This window comes from Nerophis ophidion, linkage group LG09 (genome assembly GCF_033978795.1).
Source record: "Nerophis ophidion isolate RoL-2023_Sa linkage group LG09, RoL_Noph_v1.0, whole genome shotgun sequence".
NCBI lineage: Eukaryota > Metazoa > Chordata > Actinopteri > Syngnathiformes > Syngnathidae > Nerophis > Nerophis ophidion.
The window spans coordinates 71,509,906-71,527,102 of NC_084619.1; the positions used below are offsets into that span (position 1 = coordinate 71,509,906).

General features: G+C 44.1%; 1 protein-coding gene across 3 annotated transcripts in view; it reads left to right on the top strand.

Moving 5' to 3' along the window:
• LOC133559710 (regulator of G-protein signaling 7) overlaps nt 1–17,197 on the top strand; it is a 141,661-nt gene that overhangs the window by 72,921 nt on the left and 51,543 nt on the right. For 2 of the 3 annotated variants that reach the window (XM_061911742.1, XM_061911741.1), the window contains exons 3-4: nt 12,185–12,281; nt 13,693–13,743. In XM_061911742.1, coding sequence (XP_061767726.1) covers nt 12,185–12,281; nt 13,693–13,743 — 148 coding nt within the window. Of the gene's footprint in view, nt 1–12,184; nt 12,282–13,688; nt 13,744–17,197 lie in introns of all 3 variants that reach the window. The other variant, XM_061911743.1, reaches the window with a different exon arrangement.

The following is a 17,197-nucleotide window of genomic DNA, read 5'->3' on the forward strand; positions in this document are numbered from 1 at the left end:
TCATAGTCATCATTGTCACCGACGTCCCACTGGGTGTGAGTTTTCCTTGCCCTTATGTGGGCCTACCGAGGATGTCGTAGTGGTTTGTGCAGCCCTTTGAGACACTAGTGATTTAGGGCTATATAAGTAAACATTGATTGATTGATTGATGATGAAGTTGCATGATGGGCTGTGCAGGTGTCCATGCCCCCCCTGGTGGACCCCCACTGGAACCGCCTTCTGTCTTTCTCTCTCACAAATGAGAGAGAAAGATGTCCTTGCGATTGTGGTCGGACGCCGCGTTGCCGTGGTAACTCGCAGAGCGGAATGGATCCTCGGAGAGACTTGCGATTCACGTCATCGACTCGACAAGCTCGTCAAAAACACGCGAGCCACGGAGGACTTGGATCATTTGTTTATTAGTTGACATCCTGCGGTGGACATATTGGTGCTGCCTTTACTGGCCTTCACAGAAGAAGTGTAAAAGCAACACGGTTAGCAAGTGACTTTCTCTCGGTCCATTGGTTGCTTCACTGTAGTTCTGCTGATGCTTGGCAAACAATTGCTTAGTTAGGTGGAGTCAGCGCCTGTGGCACCGTTTGAAATATCGTCTTACAGTAAATGCTCCTTCAGCTATCTTGCCACACGCTTTCAAATGAATGTTGTGCACTGAAATATCACAACGTGTGGAAATGGCTGATTGTGCGACTGGTAGAGTGCTGAATAGAACCTTGACACAAACAGATCATTGACCTAAGCTACTTGGTGCATGCTCTGCAAACCCTGTTTCCATATGAGTTGGGAAATTGAGTCGGATGTAAATATAAACGGAATACAATGATTTGCAAATCCTTTTCAAGCCATATTCAGTTGAATATGCTACAAAGACAACATATTTGATGTTCAAACTCATAAACATTTTTTCTCTTTGCAAATAATCATTAACTTTAGAATTTGATGCCAGCAACACGTGACAAATAAGTTGAGAAGGTGGCAATAACTACTGATACAGTTGAGGAATTCTCATCAAACACTTATTTGGAACATCCCACAGGTGTGCAGGCTAATTGGGAACAGGTGGGTGCCATGATTGGGTATAAAAACAGCTTCCCCCAAAAAATGCTCAGTCTTTCACAAGAAAGGATGGGGCGAGGTACACCCCTTTGTCCGCAACTGCGTGAGCAAATAGTCAAACAGTTTAAGAACAACCTTTCTCAAAGTGCAATTGCAAGAAATGTAGGGATTTCAACATCTACATTCCATAATATCATCAAAAGGTTCAAAGAATCAGGAGAAATCACTCCACGTAAGCGGCATGGCCGGAAACCAAAATTGAATGACCGTGATCTTCGATCTTGTATCAAAAACCGACAACACTCTCTAAAGGATATCACCACATGGGCTCAGGAACACTTCAGAAAACTACTGTCACTAAATATAGTTTGTCACTACATCTGTAAGTGCAAGTTAAAGCTCTACTATGCAAAGCAACATCGCCGGGTTCCCTGGCCCGAGATCATCTCAGATGGGCTGATGCAAAGTGGAAAAGTGTTCTGTGGTCTGACGAGTCCACATTTGAAATTGTTTTTGGAAAAATTCGACATCGTGTCATCCAGACCAAAGTGAAAGCGAACCATCCAGACTGTTATCCACGCAAAGTTCAGGGGTCCGGTCCGATCCGGTGGCCATGTACTGCTTGCCTGTGTATCGGCTGGGGACATCTCTGCGCTGCTGATCCGCCTCGACATCTCTGCGCTGCTGAGCCGCCTCCGCTTGGGATGGTTTCCTGCTGGCTCCGCTGTGAACGGGACTCTCGCTGCTGAGTTGGACCCGCTTTGGACTGGACTCTCGCGACTGTGTTGGATCCATTGTGGATTGAACTTTCACAGTATCATGTTAGACCCGCTCGACATCCATTGCTTTCCTCCTCTCTAAGGTTCTCATAATCATTATTGTCACAGACGTCCCACTGGATCATTATTGTCACCGATGTCCCACTGGGTGTGAGTTTTCCTTGCCCTTATGTGGGCCTACCGAGGATGTCGTGGTGGTTTGTGCAGCCCTTTGAGACACTAGTGATTTAGGGCTATATAAGTAAACATTGATTGATTGATTGATTGATCTGTGAAGGCACCATTAATGCTGAAAGGTACATACAGCTTTTGGAACAACATATGCTGCCATCTAAGTGCCGTCTTTTTCATGGACGCCCCTGCTTATTTCAGCAAGACAATGCCAAGCCACATTCAGCGCGTGTTAAAACAGTGTGGCTGCGTAAAAAAAGAGTGCGGGTACTTTCCTGGCTCGCCTGCAGCCCAGACCTGTCTCCCATGGAAAATGTGTGGCGCATTATGAAGCGTAAAATACGACAGCGGAGACCCCGGACTGTTGAAGGACTGAGGCTCTACATAAAACAAGAATGGGAAAGAATTCCACTTTCAAAGCTTCAACAATTAGTTTCCTCAGTTCCCAAACGTTTATTGAGTGTTGTTAAAAGAAAAAGGTGATGTAACACAGTGGTGAACATGCCCTTTCCCAACTACTTTGGCACGTGTTGCAGCCACGAATTTCTAAGTTAATTATTATTTGCGGAAAAAAAAAAAAAGTTTATGAGTTTGAACATCAAATATGTTGTCTTTGTAGTGCATTCAAAGGAATATGGGTTGAAAAGGATTCGCAAGTCATTGTATTCTGTTTTTCTTTACCTCTAACACGGTTTCCCAACTCATACGGAAATGTGGTTTGTATGTATGGATATATATATATATATATATATATATATATATATATATATATATATATATATATATATATATATATATATATATATATATATATATATTACTGGTCCTGGCCAGGAGCAGCAGGCTTGAATGGAGGGAGCATCAATGCAGACGTGGTCACAAGCCAGCTTTCATTTGTTAACGAGCAGCGTGGTTGTTTATTAGGTTAGTAAGCTCGCTGGCTAATAGGAGCTTGACAGGCGATGAAAGGCCACGGGAAAAAGAAAAAGGTGTGAGAGAATCACAAAGTGTGGCTTTTTCCTAAGGAAGTTGAAGATGGTGTTTAGTTCCAGCGAGATGAGCTGGCCCTAATTAGTCCCGTGTTGTTTGAAGGCGCTCACACCGACCGTCCCTCAGTCTCGCCATCTTTAGTGCTCCCAGCTGGCGGCGGGGCCGTGAGCAAACAGGGACCACGTTGATCAATACTTCACACGTTCTCTCCCCGCCTACACTTGCTAAAACCGCCACCAGCGTGAATATTCACCAGCCGAAGCTCTTCAAGTTGCGAGAGGGCGAGCAAAGCGTCTCTCTTCCCGCCGATCAGCGCTGGTGTTGAGAAGAGGAGTGGGATGGCGAGCCAGCGCCTCCTCTTTCTGCCATCCTAACATGCGTCCCCGGGGTTTGGGCTGCGTGGCGAGGGTGCTTTAAGGAAGCTGTGTACACGTGCGGCGACACTTCAGAGGCCATCGTGGCCGACACGTCATCAGGACGCTTCTGAAGCACCACTCGGGCCCAGATTTGAAATCACGGCTAGCCTCCAGGATTGCTTTTTAAGGGCCTGCGGGAACCAAAATAGGATGGGCACGCACCTCCAGGTATGTGGGAGAGATCTGAAGGAGGCTATTTAATGATGGAACGCTCCATTACGTTTGACCTACCTCGCTACCTTTTGCGTGGTGATTGATGAAGAGACAAAGTCAACTCAAGCTTGATTTAATACATGATTTCATTCATTTGTCGGCCGTCGCCATGCCGACACGCACACACACTGTCACTAGCCCTGTGGTGCACTCTGTTTAAAACCTTAAAACTGCTTTCGATACCGTCGATCATAATATTTTATTAGAACGTATCAAAACACGAATTGGTATGTCAGACTCAGCCCTGTCTTGGTTTAACTCTTATCTTACTGATAGGATGCAGTGTGTCTCCCATAACAATGTGACCTCGGACTACGTTAAGGTAACGTGTGGAGTTCCCCAGGGTTCGGTCCTTGGCCCTGCACTCTTCAGCATCTACATGCTGCCGCTAGGTGACATCATATGCAAATACGGTGTTAGCTTTCACTGTTATGCTGATGACACCCAACTCTACATGCCCCTAAAGCTGACCAACACGCCGGATTGTAGTCAGTTGGAGGCGTGTCTTAATGAAATTAAACAATGGATGTCCGCTAACTTTTTGCAACTCAACGCCAAAAAAACGGAAATGCTGATTATCGGTCCTGCTAGACACCGAACTCTATTTAATAATACAACTCTAACATTTGACAACCAAACAATTAAACAAGGCGACACGGTAAAGAATCTGGGTATTATCTTTGACCCAACTCTCTCCTTTGAGGCACACATTAAAAGCGTTACTAAAACTGCCTTTTTTCATCTCCTATGTCCCACTCTCCCTTGTGGAGGGGGTCCGGTCCGATCCGGTGGCCATGTACTGCTTGCCTGTGTATCGGCTGGGGACATCTCTGCGCTGCTGATCCGCCTCCGCTTGGGATGGTTTCCTGCTGGCTCCGCTGTGAACGGGACTCTCGCTGCTGTGTTGGATCCACTTTGGACTGGACTCTCGCGACTGTGTTGTTGGATCCATTATGGATTGAACTTTCACAGTATCATGTTGGACCCGCTCGACATCCATTGCTTTCCTCCTCTCCAAGGTTCTCATAGTCATCATTGTCACCGATGTCCCACTGGGTGTGAGTTTTCCTTGTCCTTATGTGGGCCTACCGAGGATGTTGTAGCGGTTTGTGCAGCCCTTTGAGACACTAGTGATTTAGGGCTATATAAGTAAACATTGATTGATTGATTGATTGATTGATTGATATATATATATATATATATATATATATATATATATATATATATATATATATATATTAGGGCTGGGCAACGATTAAAAATTTTAATCGAAGTTAATCGCACTATTTCTCCGATTAATCGCGATTAACTGCACTGTATACGCAGAGCCCAATAATGAATTCAAAAGTAGTGTGTAGTGCACCTTTATTGGAATATTCTCCCACATCAACAAAAGCGCCAAAACATTTGTTGTGCAAACACAATTTAAATCAGTCCTTGTTAAACAGTAGCAGTTAAATAGCTTATTTGATGAAATTCAACTCAAAAAATGTAAATACAAACATTTAAGCTTATTGCCACTGCCAGGGTATTTAAGTTATCCTGTTTGTTATGGAAAATAAATATAATCTACATACAAATCTCTGAGCCACAATCATAACATCTGAACAGGCAATTTCTGAGGTAACAGCAGAAACATTTTTTTTTATCAGGGTCTTATGTTTAAAAAACCTATATTATAGGTAGTGGGCTGTGTTAGGGAATTTTTGATCAAATTATCCGTAGTAGCAATATTAATAATGTTGTGTTTATTCTGCGTAGTGCACTTAAAATAATTATGACCATATCTAGGAATTGATATGATGGGAATTTTCCGATTGTTTGCTTGGTGCTTTGATAAACTGAACGCATCATATACATGGTACTATATTGTGATGTTATGAGCCAGGGAATAAAAGAACGACCCTACCCAGCATGCAACAGGAGTGATGAGCATGCGCGGTAGCCCGGTATCGGTTGTGTCGCCATGACGGCATCTTGTATGTTGTGATATGCACGCTCTGAAAGCAAACGTTAAGAACTCAGCCAACACTCCTGGTCTGCATTATTCATAAATAGACAGACAACACATATACTCCGCTGCTTCACAGGCCGCTGGATGTAGCCGGCAAAGTATTCCCATGCTAGCTAGCCGCTCTAGCAAGCACGCGTCATTCAGTCCAAAACGGCCCGATCTATCCACATCCAGAATTGTCTGGCGGTCGTAAGTGATCCCGGAGTGACCACGCTGTAAGCCAGCCATGAAATTTGCAGAATTGTCCGGTATTTTTGCCAAATGTTCCATCTTTACCAAGAGCCCCTCCACGCCGAAGTACATCCGGGAGATGCCATCTTGTTAAGAAAAGGCGTTAACAAATTAAAAGCATGTAAACAACATACGCAAATGTGCGATAAAATAATTGTCGGCGTTAATAGATTGATGAGTTAACGCGTAATTAACGCATTAATTTGCCCACCCCTAATATATATATATATATATATATATATATATATATATATATATATATATATATATATATATATATATATATATATATATATATATATATATATATATATAGAGTGTCCGCCCTGAGATGGGTTCGGTTACCTACTCTGTACGGTAACCCCGGCCAAGTCATACCAAAGACTATAAAAATGGGAGCCATTACCACCCTGCTTGGCACTCGGCATCAGGGTTTGGAGTTTGGGGTTAAATCACCAAAAATGATTCCCGGGCGTGGCCACCGCTGCTGCCCACTGCTCCCCTCACCTACCAGTGGGTGAACAAGGGGATGGGTCAAATGCACAGGACACATTTCACCACACTTAGTTTGTGTGTGACAATCATTTTTTTTTTTTAACTTAACTTCAACTTCTGTTGACCTAGAAAAAAAAAATCTACGAGCAGAGAGGGGGCAAACCTGCCACCGCTCCAAGCACATTTTTCTTCGAACTGTTCATGACCCAGTGCAGCTGCTGTTTATGACCCATCCCCTTAGAAGCAGCTGCAGCTATTTAATCAGGAAATGCCCAAATAAAGGAAGAGGCGCGGCGCTCTCTCGTCAGAACAGTGGGATGACACTGTACGAGGGTCCAGGTCCACATGCGCTCTCCTCTCGAGCTAAATTGAATCCGGTCTCTGTTTGATTCCTTGCTTCTTGTCTTGTTTGATAGATAGTTGGATGTTTGATCCTGCCAACCTAAATGATCCTGTTACTGTGGGGCCTGTGGCTATGCATTATATATAAAAATGCAATACATGAACCGCATCTGATTGACATTATTCCCCTCTCATCTGCTCAATAAATACGACCGCCTGTTAGTCCTACAGCAGAGAGAGAGGGAGAGATGACATTTCATATTTGATCCAGCAGTGGTTTGCAGAATATTGACATGAAGGACATGATCATAAATACAAGAGAGTGCATCTTCATCATTGCAGCCGGTCAAAAGGTGCATTATGTCCAGCTGGAATCAATGTCAGCGCAGGCTGGAATGACTCATGCGTGGTCTCTGGACCAGGCTGCTCCATTCGGACCTGAAGGTAGCGCCCGCTCACTGCTATCCCTGCCCGGGTGTGAGGTTACATGGTGTGGCGTGAGAGTGCACACCAAAGCATTCTCCCGCTCACCCAGAGTTGTTCACTTTCTTGTAAAAGTATCAAGAGAATGGACGATCAAGGGTGCTGACTAGACGTAACCCAGCAATTATATGCTAACCCATTTGAATAATCGGCATACCGTATTTCCTTGAATTGCCGCCGGGGCGCTAATTAATTTAAAACCTCTTCTCACTCCGGCGTTTACCGAAGGCATGCGGTAAAGGGGGGGGAGGTTGCCCACATGTGCGGTCCTCTCCAAGGTTTCTCACAGTCATCATTGGGGGGGAGCTTTTCCTTGCCCTTATGTGGGCTCTACCAAGGATGTTGTTGTGGTTTATGCAGCCCTTTGTGACACTTGTGATTTAGGGCTATATACATAAACATTGATATATATATATATATAGGCTTCACGGTGGCAGAGGGGTTAGTGCGTCTGCCTCACAATACGAAGGTCCTGCAGTCCTGGGTTCAAATCCAGGCTCGGGATCTTTCTGTGTGGAGTTTGCATGTTCTCCCCGTGAATGCGTGGGTTCCCTCCGGGTACTCCGGCTTCCTCCCACTTCCAAAGACATGCACCTGGGGATAGGTTGATTGGCAACACTAAATTGGCCCTAGTGTGTGAATGTGAATGTGAATGTTGTCTGTCTATCTGTGTTGGCCCTGCGACTTGTCCAGGGTGTACCCCGCCTTCCGACCGTTGTAGCTGAGATAGGCGCCAGCGCCCCCCGCGACCCCGAAAGGGAATAAGCGGTAGAAAATGGATGGATGGATGGATATATATATATATATGTGTGTGTATATATAAAATATACATATATATGTATATGTACAAATATACAGTATATGTATGGATATATATATATATGTATATGTATGTATGTGTATATATGTATATATATATGTTTGTGTATATGTATGTATATATGTATATATATGTGTAAATATACATGTATATGTATGTATGTATTTATATGTGTATGTATATGTATGTATATATATATATGTACATGTATGTTCATATGTGTATATGTTAATGTATATGTATGTATGTGTATATATGTATATGTATGTGTATATGTATGCATATGTTTCAATATATGCATGTGTGTGGATATATATATATATATGTGTGTACACATATATATATTTATATATATATATATATGTGTGTACACATACATATATATATATATATAAATATATATATGTGTATACATACATATATATATATATATATGTGTATACATACATATATATATATATAAATATATATATATGTGTATACATACATATATATATGTATATATATATACATACATATATATATATATGTGTGTGTATATATATATATATATATATATATATATATATATATATGTATACATACATATACATATATATACATACACATATATATATACATATATATATATATATATATATATATACATACACATATATATACATATATATATATATATATATACATACACACACACATATGTATATATATTTATAAATAAATATATATATATATATATATATATATATATATATATATATATATATATATAATCTTTTCTTATCCTTTTTACTATTTATAATACTATATTATTGTGTATACACCTTAGGGGATCTGCTCCAATTCCATTGTTCTTTGAACCTGTTCACTGTAATAATGACAATAGAACTCTATTCTATTCTATTCTAATAGTCAGTAAGTACGCAACAGAGGAGCAGCACAAAGCTCCTTTATCTTCGTCTTGAACACACGACAAATTCCCAAATATCGGGCTGTGGTTCTGGCTCAAGCCAAAGGAGTGGGAAGATGATCATTTCAAACCCAGTTCTCTCCCAGCTGGACACAAAACATCCGCTGCCAGCCACGCAAAATGAAAGCAAAGAGGATTGACAAGGAGCACAATAGAGTAAGCACAACCCCCTGTAGTACGCTGCATGGGGAATGTTCTCTAATGTTATGTTACAGCCTTATTACTACAGGGAATACATTCCGTTTTGTCCTCAACATTCTACACACAATACCCCATCATTTTCTGCTAAGTGTACATGCAGGGAAAACAGGAAGCAGCCATGCAGCCCTGACTGGAGGGCGAGGCAGGCATAAATAGGAGCCTGATTGGCAACTGCAAGCAGGGACAGGTGAGGGAAAGGAGCGCTCAGGGAGACCTGCTTTGACAGTTAGGATTGTGCCTTTGCTTCAAAACACTTGTTTTCTCACTACCATAGGGCCAAACCATCCTTGCCCAGACACACCCTCCTGGATTTGGAGTATAGGTATTTAGGGTTTTGGCACCGGCTGCGAGGCTAGATGTGACCAATCTAAGTCTAAGACTAGATGTGACCAATCTAAGTCTAAGACTAGATGTGACCAATCTAGGTCTAAGACTAGATGTGACCAATCTAAGTCCAAGACTGGATGTGACCAATCTAAGTCTAAGACTAGATGTGACCAATCTAAGTCTAAGACTAGATGTGACCAATCTAGGTCTAAGACTAGATGTGACCAATCTAAGTCTAAGACTAGATGTGACCAATCTAAGTCTAAGACTAGATGTGACCAATCTAAGTCTATGATCATGAAGTAATGAAGTCTACTCAGATAAGAGGCCACATGTCTTCTAAGACAAACCAAACAGTCCAGGTGTGATGGACTGGTTGAGACTACAAAGACCTGATTGATGACAACATCCATAACACAAAGTTGTGTAAAAAGGTGCAGCTGTGCCTCCAAGTAAAATCAGAAAATATACAGTTCTTGGGCAAACTGGCATGAATCATCAAGTCTGGTCAGAGTGTGACTGGGAACAGTGGTTGTTAGTCATGTGGTCAGAGTGCGACTAGGAAGGTGACTAGAAAGGTGACTAGGTAGGTGACTAGGAAGGTGTCAGCAGAGGTTGTTAGTCATGCAGGTGATCCCCCTCCGTCTGCAGACTTGATGGAGCCAGCTGCTAAAGTGGTTGGCAGCAATCAAAAAGTCTATGCTTGAACCCAAGACAGAGGCAGAGCATTCCGTGTGAAGTGTCCTTGAGCAAGGCACTCGGCCTCTAAATGCTCCTGATGAGCTATCTGCATATGACTGATGGGGGGGTTGCAGAAATGACAACCATTCTAAAGATGTCACACTACAGTGCAGTAATAGACATTCTATCATCACTTAAAAATGTCAACTTTATTCTAAGTTAGATTCATTTCTTGTGCAGCTCGTCATCAACTATATATATTTTTTTATAAAGCAGACACTTTCGTTATGGCTGCTCTCTACAATCCATTCACATTCATTCTTATTTATTAGCGCTCAGTTACATGAACATGGATATTATACATGTAGACCATAGATAGAAATGTTGTTTAATGTATGTGAGGGTGTCCATTGAAGCTCCTGGTGTGTGTGAGGGTGTCCATGAAAGCTCCCGGTGTGTGTGAGGGTGTCCATTAAGTACCTGGTGTGTTTGAGGGTGTCCATGGAAGCACCAAGTGTGTGTGAGGGTGTCCATGGAAGCACCTGGTGTGTGTGAGGGTGTCCATGGAAGCACCGGGTGTGTGTGAGGGTGTCCATGGAAGCACCAAGTGTGTGTGAGGGTGTCCATGGAAGCACCTGGTGTGTGTGAGGGTGTCTATGAAAGCTCCCGGTGTGTGTGAGGGTGTCCATTAAGTACCTGGTGTGTGTGAGGGTATCCATGGAAGCACCTGGTGTGTATGAGGGTGTCCATGGAAGGACCTGGTGTGTGTAAGGGTGTCCATGGAGTCTCCTGGTGTGTGTAAGGGTGTCCATGGAAGCTCCTTGTGTGTGTGAGGGTGTCCATGGAAGCTCCTGGTGTGTGTGAGGGTGTCCATGGAAGCACCTGGTGTTTGTGAGGGTGTCCATGGAAGCACCTGGTGTGTGTGAGGGTGTCCATGGAAGCTCTTGGTGTGTGTGAGGGTGTCTATGGAAGCTCCTTGTGTGTGTGAGGGTGTCCATGGAAGCTCCTTGTGTGTGTGAGGGTGTCCATGGAAGCACCTGGTGTGTGTGAGGGTGTCTATGGAAGCTCCTGGTGTGTGTGAGGGTGTCCATGGAAGCTCCTTGTGTGTGTGAGGGTGTCCTTGGAACCACCTGGTGTGTGTGAGGGTGTCCATGGAAGCTACTGGTGTGTGTGAGGGTGTCCATGGAAACACCTGGTGTGTGTGAAGGTGTCAATGCAAGCACCTGGTGTGTGTGAGGGTATCCATGGAAGCACTTGGTGTGTGTGAGGGTGTCCATGGAAGCTCCTGGTGTGTGTGAGGGTGTCCATGGAAACACCTGGTGTGTGTGAAGGTGTCAATGCAAGCACCTGGTGTGTGTGAGGGTGTCCATGGAAGCACTTGGTGTGTGTGAGGGTGTCCATGGAAGCTCCTGGTGTGTGTGAGGGTGTCCATGGAAGCACCTGGTGTGTGTGAGGGTGTCCATGGAAGCACCGGGTGTGTATGAGGGTGTCTATGGAAGCTCCTAGTGTGTGTGAGGGTGTCCATGGAAGCTCTTGGTGTGTGTGAGGGTGCCCATGAAAGCTCCCGGTGTGTGTGAGGGTGTCCATTAAGTACCTGGTGTGTGTGAGGGTGTCCATGGAAGCACCTGGTGTGTGTGAGGGTGTCCATTAAGTACCTGGTGTGTGTGAGGGTGTCCATGGAAGCACCGGGTGTGTGTGAGAGTGTCCATGGAAGCTCCTGGTGTGTGTGAGGGTGTCCATGGAAGCACCTGGTGTGTGTGAGGGTGTCTATGGAAGCTCCTGGTGTGTGTGAGGGTGTCCATGGAAGCACCTGGTGTGTGTGAGGGTGTCTATGGAAGCTCCTGGTGTGTGTGAGGGTGTCCATGGAAACACCTGGTGTGTGTGAAGGTGTCAATGCAAGCACCTGGTGTGTGTGAGGGTGTCCTTGGAACCACCTGGTGTTTGTGAGGGTGTCCATGGAAGCAATAATGCTCATCATGACCTGCTCTTCTTCCCCAGATGGAGGAAGTCATCGCGCGCATGCAGGACGAGAAAAATGGCATCCCCATCCGAACGGTGAAGAGTTTCCTCACCAAGATCCCAAGTGTTTTTTCAGGTAAGTCTCTTCACCTCACATCCAGCACATCCATCTCTCACATCCCTCCCTCAGACTAACTTCTTGCCAAGACATTCCAGCGACATGACAATCATGAAGACAAGACACTGCTGATTGTGTTAGGACTTGGTGTTTAGTGACGACCCACAATGCACCTCTCTCCTTGTTGCTGCTAATGGTGCACACGCCGCTTTCTTCTTCTTGCCCTTGGGGCTGCAACACTGTCAGAACCAGCACTGACAAAAACGGGATGGGCTTGTCAAACACAACATCTCATGGTGGTGCACACAAACACAACATCTCATGGTGGTGCACACAAACACAACATCTCATGGTGGTGCACACAAACACAACATCTCATGGTGGTGCACACAAACACAACATCTCATGGTGGTGCACACAAACACAACATCTCATGGTGGTGCACACAAACACAACATCTCATGGTGGTGCACACAAACACAACATCTCACGGTGGTGCACACAAACACAACATCTCATGGTGGTGCACACAAACACAACATCTCATGATGGTGCACACATACACAACATCTCATGGTGGTGCACACAAACACAACATCTCACGGTGGTGCACACAAACACAACATCTCATGGTGGTGCACACAAACACAACATCTCATGGTGGTGCACACAAACACAACATCTCATGGTGGTGCACACAAACACAACATCTCATGGTGGTGCACACAAACACAACATCTCATGGTGGTGCACACAAACACAAAATCTCATGGTGGTGCACACAAACACAACATCTCATGGTGCTGCACACAGACATGCGATGTGAAGCGAAGTGAATTATATTTATATAGCACTTTTCTCTAGTGACTCAAAGTGCTTTTACATAGTGAAATCCAATATCTAAGTTCCATTTAAAGCAGTGTGGGTGGCACTGGGAGCAGGTGGGTCAAGTGTCTTGCCCAAGGACACAACGGCAGTGACTAGGGTTGGCGGAAGCGGGGATCGAACCTGGAACCCTCAAGCTATGTAACAAACTCAGTGAATGTCGACTTTCCTATCACGCGTTTTAGAATAGAAGTTAGTTGGCGTGTCTGCTGGGAATAATCAAAGTTTAGTAGTAGAAAACGCGCTCGGTTCTAAACAATCTAAGGTCACTGCGCGGTGGTTGGGGACCGCAGACGTGAAGGTTTGATTCCCAGTGGGCATATGAAGAAAGCTGACCTCCTACTACAAGGGTGTGGCCCCTGGCTGTCAGAAGTGTACCAGGAATGGTAGCCGTGGTTACGCCAATGCAGTTTGGAGAGGCTGGCAGATAATAGTCGGCACATCAAAGTTCGAGGCCGGAGAAATTGCGAGGCAGTGTGATGAGCAAAGTGGTACATTTTGCACGGACATGACCACCCTTAGTAATACCCTCCTTCCTTCTCAGGTTCTGATATTGTACAGTGGATGATCAAGAACCTAGTCATTGAAGATCAAGGTAAGAGATGATCAAATTCCTTCATGCTAAAAGCCATCTTTTTTCTTTGATGCATGAGCTACTTAACCCCCGGGGTTACCATGGCAACACATGTTTGGAACTGACTTCCTGCTTGCATGTTATGTTCGCACAATGTTTGCTTTTGGTGAAAGTATTTACTGGTTGTCTTTTTGAACGTTTTGTTTTCGGCAGATATCGTAGTTCACGTCGTTAGCACGGCGGCGATACAACACGTTGTGCGGTTGGGCGTCGGAGGGGTTTGAATAGAAGCAGGTTTCAGTCAATTCGGAGTCACAACTTATTTCACTGCTTTTGGTGAAATAAATAAATGGGTTGTATTTGTGTAGCGCTTTTCTACCTTCAAGGTACTCAAAGCGTTTTGACACTACTTCCACATTCACCCATTCACACACACATTCACACACTGATGGAGGGGAGCTGCCATGCAAGGCGCTAGCCAGCACCCATCAGGAGCAAGGGTGAAGTGAATTTTAGTGAATTTTATTTATATAGCACTTTTCTCAAGTGACTCAAGGCGCTTTACATAGTGAAACCCAATATCTAAGTTCCATTTATCATGTTAGACCCGCTCGACATCCATTGCTTTCCTCCTCTCCAAGGTTCTCATAGTCATCATCGCCTGTATCGGTTGGGGACATCTCTACGCTGCTGATCCGCTTGAGATGGTTTCCTGTGGACGGGACTCTCGCTGCTGTGTTGGAGCCACTATGGATTGAACTTTCACAGTATCATGTTAGACACGCTCGACATCCATTGCTTTCGGTCCCCTAGAGGGGGGGGGGGGGGTTGCCCACATCTGAGGTCCTCTCCAAGGTTTCTCATAGTCAGCATTGTCACTGGCGTCCCACTGGATGTGAATTCTCCCTGCCCACTGGGTGTGAGTTTTCCTTGCCCTTTTGTGGGTTCTTCCGAGGATGTTGTAGTCGTAATGATTTGTGCAGTCCTTTGAGACATTTGTGATTTGGGGCTATATAAATAAACATTGATTGATTGATTGATCATTGTCACCGACGTCCCACTGGGTGTGAGTTTTTCCTTGCCCTTATGTGGGCCTACCGAGGATGTGGTAGTGGTTTGTGCAGCCCTTTGAGACTCTAGTGATTTAGGGCTATATAAGTAAACATTGATTGATTGATTATATTACTGCTATGAAGTGTTTAATTTTATTTTAATATCCTTAACGGACAAGCGGTAGGAAATGGATGGATGGATGGACACATCGAGAGGAGCCAGATGAGGTGGCTCGGGCATTTGGTCAGGATGCCACCCGAACGCCTCCCTAGGGAGGTGTTTAGGGCACGTCCAACCGGTAGGAGGCCACGGGGAAGACCCAGGACACGTTGGGAAGACTATGTCTCCCGGCTGGCCTGGGAACGCCTCGGGATCCCCCGGGAAGAGCTAGACGAAGTGGCTGGGGAGAGGGAAGTCTGGGCTTCCCTGCTTAGGCTGCTGCCCCCGCGACCCGACCTCGGATAAGCGGAGGATGATGGATGGATGGATGGATGGACGTCCCAATTGGTGTGAGTTTTCCTTGCCCTTATGTGGGCCTACCGAGGATGTCGTAGTGGTTTGTGTTGTGGTTTGTGCAGCCCTTTGAGACACTAGTGATTTAGGGCTATATAAGTAAATATTGATTGATTGATTGATTTAAACCAGTGTGGGTGGCACTGGGAGCAGGTGGGTAAAGTGTCTTGCCCAAGGACACAAAGGCAGTAACTAGGATGGCACAAGCGGGAATCGAACCTGCAACCCTCAAGTTGCTGACACGGCCACTCTACCATCCGAGCTAAACCGCTCCGTGAAGTGTCTTGCTCGGGTTGGTACTAGTTGGGGATTGAACCAGGGACCCTCGGGTTGCGCACGGACACTCTTCCACTGCGCCACGCCGTCCCTTGGTTGTGATTTTTTATGCAAGTGCAACATTTTGCGAACAGAGCATATTTTATTTGTATTATTACTAGGGGTGGGCACATTAATGCGTTAATTACGCGTTAACTCATCAATCTATTAACGCCGACAATTATTTTATCGCACATTTGCGTATGTTGTTTACATGCTTTTATTTTGTTAACGCCTTTTCTTAACAAGATGGCGTCGCCCGGCGTGGAAGGGCTCTTGGTAAAGATGGAACATTTGGCAAAAATACCGGACAATTCTGCAAATTTCATGGCTGGTGTGGTCACTCCGGGATCACTTACGACCGCCAGACAATTCTGAATGTGGATAGATCGGGCCGTTTTGGACTGAATGAGGCGTGCTTGCTAGACCGGCTAGCTAGCATGGGAATACTTTGCCGGCTACATCCAGCGGCCTGTGAAGCAGCGGAGTATATGTGTTGTCTGTCTATTTATGAATAATGCAGACCAGGAGTGTTGGCTGAGTTCTTAACGTTTGCTTTCAGAGCGTGCATATCACAACATACAAGATGTTGTCATGGCGACACAACCTATACCGGGCTACCGCGCATGCTCGTCACTCCTGTTGCATGCTGGGTAGGGTAGTTCTTTTTTTCCCTGGCTCATAACATCACAATATAGTACCATGTATATGCGTTCAGTTTATCAAAGCACCAAGCAAACAATCGGAAAATTCCCATCATATCAATTCCTAGATATGGTCATAATTATTTTAAGTGCACTACGCAGAATAAACACAACATTATTAATATTGCTACTACGGATAATTTGATCAAAAATTCCCTAAAACAGCCCACTACCTATAATATAGGTTTTTTAAACATAAGATCCCTGATAAAAAAAAAATTGTTTCTGCTGTTACCTCAGAAATTGCCTGTTCAGATGTTATGATTGTGGCTCAGAGATATGTATGTAGATTATATTTATTTTCCATAACAAACAGGATAACTTAAATACCCTGGCAGTGGCAATAAGCTTAAATGTTTGTATTTACATTTTTTTGAGTTGATTTTCATCAAATATGCTATTTAACTGCTACTGTTTAACAAGGACTGATTTAAATTGTGTTTGCACAACAAATGTTTTGGCGCTTTTGTTCATGTGGGAGAATATTCCAATAAAGGTGCACTACACACTACTTTTGTATTCATTATTGGGCTTTGCGTATACAATGCAGTTAATCGCGATTAATCGGAGAAATAGTGCGATTAACTCCGATTAACATTTTTAATCGTTGCCCAGCCCTAATTACTACTTTTTTGGATTGAACTTAGCTACTTCTAAGTTGAGATCCCAGGAGAAGCAGAAGTACAAGGCATGCTTTGCATTATTATGACATATTATCATCACATTAGCAATAATCTTCTTGATATTGAATTATTGAATTGAATTATATTTATATAGCACTTTTCTCTAGTGACTCCAAGCACTTTACACTGTGAAAGCCAATATCTAAGTTACAATTTTAAAGGGGAACATTACCAGCAGACCTTTGTAAGCGTCAATAAATACCTTGA